The sequence below is a fragment of the Silene latifolia genome, chromosome X (genome assembly GCF_048544455.1).
Source record: "Silene latifolia isolate original U9 population chromosome X, ASM4854445v1, whole genome shotgun sequence".
In the NCBI taxonomy this organism is placed as follows: domain Eukaryota; kingdom Viridiplantae; phylum Streptophyta; class Magnoliopsida; order Caryophyllales; family Caryophyllaceae; genus Silene; species Silene latifolia.
Window position 1 is genome coordinate 12,623,203 of NC_133537.1, and position 6,475 is coordinate 12,629,677.

At 39.5% G+C, this 6,475-nt stretch overlaps 1 protein-coding gene across 1 annotated transcript; it reads left to right on the top strand.

Moving 5' to 3' along the window:
* Window positions 1-4,816: 4,816 nt before the first annotated feature.
* Window positions 4,817-5,627, top strand: LOC141616891 (uncharacterized). The gene is made up of 3 exons (XM_074434048.1): window positions 4,817-5,014; window positions 5,103-5,195; window positions 5,280-5,627. Exons 1-3 carry the CDS (start codon window positions 4,817-4,819, stop codon window positions 5,625-5,627), a joined length of 639 nt encoding a protein of 212 aa, XP_074290149.1.
* The last annotated feature ends 848 nt before the right edge of the window (window positions 5,628-6,475 follow it).

Here is a 6,475-nt window from a genome sequence, read left to right on the forward strand (position 1 = left end):
TAGGGTTAGGGTTTTCTCTAGGTCTAGGAATTTCTCTAGGTCTCTCTTGACTATTTCCCTTGTGAATAGGTTTACTGGGTTGAGATCTACAAGGGCTTTGTGAAGTGCTAGGTTTCTTAGTGTAGTCAAAGGCCATGTCATAGAACCAACGAAATTTATTGTTCCTTTCTTCGTTAGGTTCGTTAGTGGGGGTTTCCTTATCCTCGACAACTGTGTCAACAGTTTTGCCATGTTCGGCATTTTTTCGTAAATCATGAGCCTTTTTGACACAATTGATTTGGATATGACCCGTATGACCACAGTAATTGCAAATCAAGTATTCAGGAAGATCAGCATACTTCCTTTTTCTAAAATCAAAATCCGAGGGTGTTGATTTGCATTTAGAGTGATCTCTACGGCTGTAGCACTCATGTCCTAACCCCATCTTCATATTATTATCAGATTGTTCGGTTAGGAAGTTTAGGACTTTTGTGCTACCTTCCCACTTGTCATGGACCTTTCTAGCGTGTAGAAGAAGGTCTTTCAGGGTTTTAATTTCCTCTTGACATTTCGTGTGATCTACATCATTGTCCTTTTTAAAGTTATCACGAAAGTCTTGGAATCGTTTGTTAAGAATAAACACAACATTAGTGTGTTGTTTCTTAACATTGATTATATCAGTCTTAGATTCCTTCAATTGCCTTAAAAGAGAATCTATCTCTTTCTTTTGGTCTAAGATCACTTCTTCATTAGATGTGACCTTAGTTTCCATAAGTTCTTTGACGTTTCTAAGTTCTAAGGTTATAGCTTCATTAGCTATAACTTTGGCTTGAAGGTGCTTGATGTTAAGCTTTAGGTTGGAAGTTATAGCTTCATTAGCTATAACTTTGGACTCTAATTCCTTCTTTTCAGCCATAGTAGAATCTAATGTTGTAGCTTTCTCAGCTATAACTTTAGATTTCAACTTCTTAGTTTTAGTCTTGAGAGTATGATTCTCTTCCGCGATTTCGAGAATCTGTTCCTTTAGATCTTTCAATTCCAAATCCTGTTCGTGACACTTATCAAGAGATTGTTCAAAGAATTCAATTAAAGCACTTTTAGACAATTTCCTAACACGTTTTTTAAGCTCAAGATAACTTACCTCTTCATCGTCGTCTTCGTCTGATTCTCCAAGAAAACAATAGTTTGAATGAGAATTTTTGCTCTCATCGTCACTGTCGGAGATTAGGTCAAGACTAACACTGCTGAGACAAAGGTTTGCTACTTCGTCGTCGTCAGATTCCTCGTCATCTTCTGAGTCAAGGTCTCCCCAACACGAAGCCATCATAACTTGTTTGAATTCTCTCTTTGTCTTCTCACGTTTCGTCTTGTCCTTTATCTTCTCCCATGTTGGACAATCCTTGATCATATGACCAGATTCTCCACACTTGAAGCAACCTCTATTTGCGAAAGATGACTTTGAGTCATTAACCTTTTTGTTGAATGACTTGTTGTTATTGTTGTTATAGGATGATTTTGTTTGTTTATTTCGAAATATCTTATTTTTATAGCGTCGTGCAAACAAGTCAGTTTCATCCTCTAGTTCAGAGTCAACTTCTTCGCTCTTTAAGGCCATACTCTTATTGCGACTTGGTTCAGCGTCATCTTTGTTAAGAGTAATTTCATGGGCCATGAGAGCACCAATGAGTTCTTGATAGGATAGGGTTTCAAGATCTCGTGATTCCTCCATTGCAGTGACCTTAGCACGCCACTTCTTAGTAAGGCTCCTAAGAACCTTTCTAGCAATGTCCTCGGCATGTAATTTCCTACCTAGGTTTTTTAATTCATTTATTATACTTGAAAACCTTGCGGACATCTTTGTCTAAGGACTCATTAGGCTCCATGATGAATAGCTCATATTTTTGCATAAGTAAATCAATTCGGTGCTTCCTAACAATGGAAGTACCTTCATAAGCTAATTCGAGCCCATCCCATATCTCCTTGGCCGTGGAACATGAAGAGAACCGATCAAACTCGGTAGAAGTCATTCCGTTTTGCAGAAGACTTATTGCTTTGGAGTTCTTTTCGGCTTTCTTGTAGTCGGCCTCGACATAGTCCTCTTCTTTCTTTTCATAGGTAGTGCCTTCCTCGGATGCCACAAGAATTTTGTGTGGTCCGTTTTGAATAATCCTCCAAAGACTCCCAATCGTGTCCTTTCACATAGTGAGTCATCATGTTTTTCCACAATCCATAATTCTTCCCATCAAAGACGGAACACTTGAGATATTTGGAATCCATTTATCACGTGATAGGCAAATGAATATAAAACGATAAGATAAATGAAAAACAAGATAGATCAGCCTCCTTGCGGTTAGGCAATCAAGAGCACGAGGCTCTGATACCAATTGAAGAGTCTATTGATCCAAAATACTCAAAAGGGGGGGGGGGTGAATTGAGGATTTAAAACTTTTCGAAAGCTTTTTCGATTATGCTAATGTAATTGATTATTTAAAGTTTATTGATTAAACTTTAAGTTATCAACTAATGAAGGTAAACGTAATAAACGAAACAAACGAAAGAACGAAGAGACACAGGGTTTTGAAGTGGTTCAGTTTCACAAGTCGAAACCTACGTCCACTATTCTCGATTAATAAATTTAGTACCTTTCTACGGATTACAAATTTACTAACCCAACTCGTACAACTAACTCTAGCTGTAACTCAATGAGTACCGTTAAATACTCGAGTGATTAACTTACGCTAATAAGAAAGCACTAATGATTCTAACAAAGGTTCACGTTAATGAACAAGTTAAGAATTCAACTAAGCACTATTATCTTATAACGATAAATGAAGAACGAGTATGTGAGTTTTATGACACACGACCTTTTAAAATAGCAAATCGGTTTTTCTGTTTAAAACACACGGTTTGCTTTGTAAAATTAAAATCAATTTTTATGCTTGAGGTCTCTGTCTTAGATGTTGTAAATAGCAAAGTATTTATAGGAGGAGAAAGAGTAGGCTACACGGTTTTGTCAAACCCTAATAGCCGAAATAATAAGATATAGAAACAAATCATATCTTCTTATTATCTCTTTCCTAAAAGCCCTTAAAAGATAATAAAGAATATTTAAAGAGATAGAATATAATCATTCCAAATATTATCTTTACTATAAATTCTAAGATTATGATAAGATTTCCTAAAACAAGAATATCTTTAACCATAAATAAATATATTAAGTAAGATATATAAGATATGTAAAGATATTATTATAGAATAAAATCTTTACCTAATATACCCTAGGTAACACGAGATGTCACGGCTCATGTGCCTCGTGACTCGTGCAAACCCTAATCTTAACATATAATTAGAATTTAGGTTTTAAGAGAGGCTATACAGAAACCCTAATTAGTAGCAAGGTCCAACTCATAAGTCGATCCATCATGACTACCAATTAACGTTTACTATAAAACCGGACTCCTCACTAAACCGGGCTTTATTATATAAATACTTTCATTAAAACATTTAAAACAAACTTTAAACAATTAAAAAAACAATTTTCGAAACAATTGTAAGTCGTGTATAAAAACTCAGCAATTCAATGTTATAGTAGAAGAGCTATAACATTGAGCTCTTTTACTAGTAATGTTATAGCTGTAAAGCTATAACTTTACTAATTCAAGAAACTCATTCTTGATTACCATTACGAGATAAACACCTATACTATTCTAATCTTCAAGGAGATCTTCGAGTATAGGCTACGTCATCATCCAAGCTTGATTAATCTTTAGACGAACTTCGTCTTCACATAGTTCTTGAATAAATCTTGAATTGTTCGATCTTGAACGAAGGCTTGAACCTTTCACGCAATTGTCACAATCTTCTTTGTTGCTCGTAATAGGTTAGTTCTAAAACACTTAACAAACGATTACATGCAACAAGTATATAGAATGTAAAACACCTTGACATCATCAAAACATAAACATATAAACTATATGGTTCAACAAGGTTGTCGACGAAGCTCCTTCCCTTTATTTTTGACCTGAGCTCCCTAGGGCGTTGGGACTGGGTCACTGCTGGTTTTGCGGTCCTCATCCGCTTCATGAGGGCCATGGTTCGTCCAGAGTTGATGGAGAAGGGGACTTCTCCTGGTGCTGTCGGCCATGGACTACTGTTGGAGGTATGAACCTTCATTTAGACTAAAATCACTTACTTTCCTTATCGAATTACGAAAGATCATTATTGACTATCTTGCTTCACAGGCGTGGGTGTACTCCTACTTTCCGAGCCTCTCGCCCAAGAGGACGGAGCCGCTGGAGAAGGCCTATCCCGTTGTGAGGGATTGGGTGATGTGTCGCACGAGGAGCAAGCGTTCCTCTCACGGTGTCTACCGGCGGGACGTGAACGCTCTTCAGCTGGACATCGTGAGCATCTCACTTATATTCGTTTTGCTTCTTTATTACTTTTTAACCGATCATAAGAATGATTTCTTGCTTGTCGTTTCCCAGTGGGTGCCCAGGCCTTGGGCGGAGTACGCTGGCGCTCCTCCTTTCGTGGCTGAGGTCCTCCGACCTAGGAGCTTGAGCCGGTTGCTGTTGAGGACGTCGATGGGTCCTGTGTGGTATCTGGGCGAGCGTTTGGCTCGTCAGTGCTCTCGGGATGTCTTGACGGTTCCCATCGATCCTCTTAGGACGATGTTCAGGGAGCCTTCTGAGGCTGAGAGGGAGGCTGACTTGGCTGGCGTTGGTGGTGACGCCTTCTCGCTTCCCGGTGAGGACTACTCGGCGTTCCTCTACGGGAGGTTGGCGATCGGCCGGTTGTGGTGAGCATTTACTCTCCTTATGACCATTTCGAAAGTATGATGAATGATCATCGATTTAATGGCAATCCTTTGTCTTTGCAGGAGGTTGAGGCGGCGGGCATCGAGCCCCCAGAGTACCCCGAGACCCTCGAGTACAATGACGCGACCGGGAGGACGATGATCTCCGAGCTGCGTAACTTTGACGTGGCTGTGACGGATACTGGCTTGGATGAGTGGCAGCATCTGATTCGGAGGGTGAGCCTCTAATTTGTATGATTTTTGTGTAAGAACACATTTGATTTGAACTTATCCAATTATTGAGAACCTCTTTTCGAAAATGCAGGTTGCGCCGTCTCGGTTTGTAGCGTTATGGAGGGTAGCCAACCGGCTGCGAGCTACTGCCGTCGAGGCACTTGTCGGCGGTCGAGGTCGTCAGGTATGAACCTTTCGTCTACTTGAATTTTGAATTTTTTTATGATTGCTTGAAATGATTGACATGAGCTAATTTTGTTGCTTGCAGAGGGAGCGTGAGCTGGAGCAAGAGCTGGCCCAGTCTCGGGAGGAGGCAGCTCGTTTGCTGAGGGAGCTCGAGGTTCGCGACGCCAATTGCCGCTCTCGAGGCGAGAGTTGCGGAGTTAGGCGGCGACCGGCAGTAGTTTTGTTGTTGTTTGTTTGTTGTTGGCTGTATCTTGCACATTTGTACATTTTAGGACCCACATTTTGGACATTTTGGATTTTGCTTGGGGCTCGAGCCCCCAGTTTGTTGTACATGTCCCTCTTTTGGTTGTATATGATGGCCTGGGTGCCTTTGCTGCTGGGTTGTGTTGTTTGTACCTGCAGGTTAGCTTTGAACAGGTTTGGTAGATGACGGTTTATGCCGTCATGCTGCCGAAATTTACATAGAAATCACATAGAACATGTATGCATAAATATGGCCTAAATTAGCGCAAAACAATGACTTGAAAATGCAAAAAAGCAAAAATTTGGTCGGAAATGACCGGACGGTAGGGATGGTTACCCCCTAAAAAAGAAAAACTAAAAACATATAAGTTTGAAATGGAGAGTGAAATGATTCCCTGAAAAGAAAAAGTAAAAAAAGGAAATGTATATAAAAAAAAGATATAAGGAAATTAAATAAAAAAAATGTATAGGTTTAAAAAAAGATAAATTGAATTAAATTTGTGAAATGATTCCCCAAAAAAGAAAATTAAAAAGAAATGTACAAGTGTGCTAAAATGACGAAAATGTCGATATCGTCTCGAGATGCGCGTCTGCGAAATTAGGAAACATGAAAATATGGTAACTTTGACGTATTTACCAAATAATAACCCGTATGAATAGGAAATTATTTGTTAAGGAATTTAGGAAAGATCCAACGCGGAAAATCACAGAAACATTGCTGAGGAAGAGGCGCAGCAGGAGCTGCGTCCCTTTGAAGAGGCGCAGCAGGTGCTGCGCCTGTTCCCCGGTGTGTCCGTCCTGGCGGATTTTAGTATAAATAGAGACGTCGATAGAGGTTTTATTCACACAATTCTTCCGTCTTTTCCTTCGTCTTATTACATAAAATTCTCAAAATCATTCATCATGAATACTTTAGAGATTCGTCTAAAAGAATGGACGAATGAGTTTTCCAACGTGGAGAAACACGACATGGGTGCTTATAATCTTGTATCATTGTTGAGTTTGAAGCTTATCAAGGTGGTCAAACCATTCCTA

Coding starts and splice junctions, on each gene's coding strand:
- LOC141616891 (XM_074434048.1), top strand. CDS start 4,817: ATGATGAATGATCATCGATTTAATGGCAATCCTTTGTCTTTGCAGGAG. Junction 5,015..5,102: donor GGCAGCATCTGATTCGGAGG/GTGAGCCTCTAA, acceptor TCGAAAATGCAG/GTTGCGCCGTCTCGGTTTGT. Junction 5,196..5,279: donor TCGGCGGTCGAGGTCGTCAG/GTATGAACCTTT, acceptor TGTTGCTTGCAG/AGGGAGCGTGAGCTGGAGCA.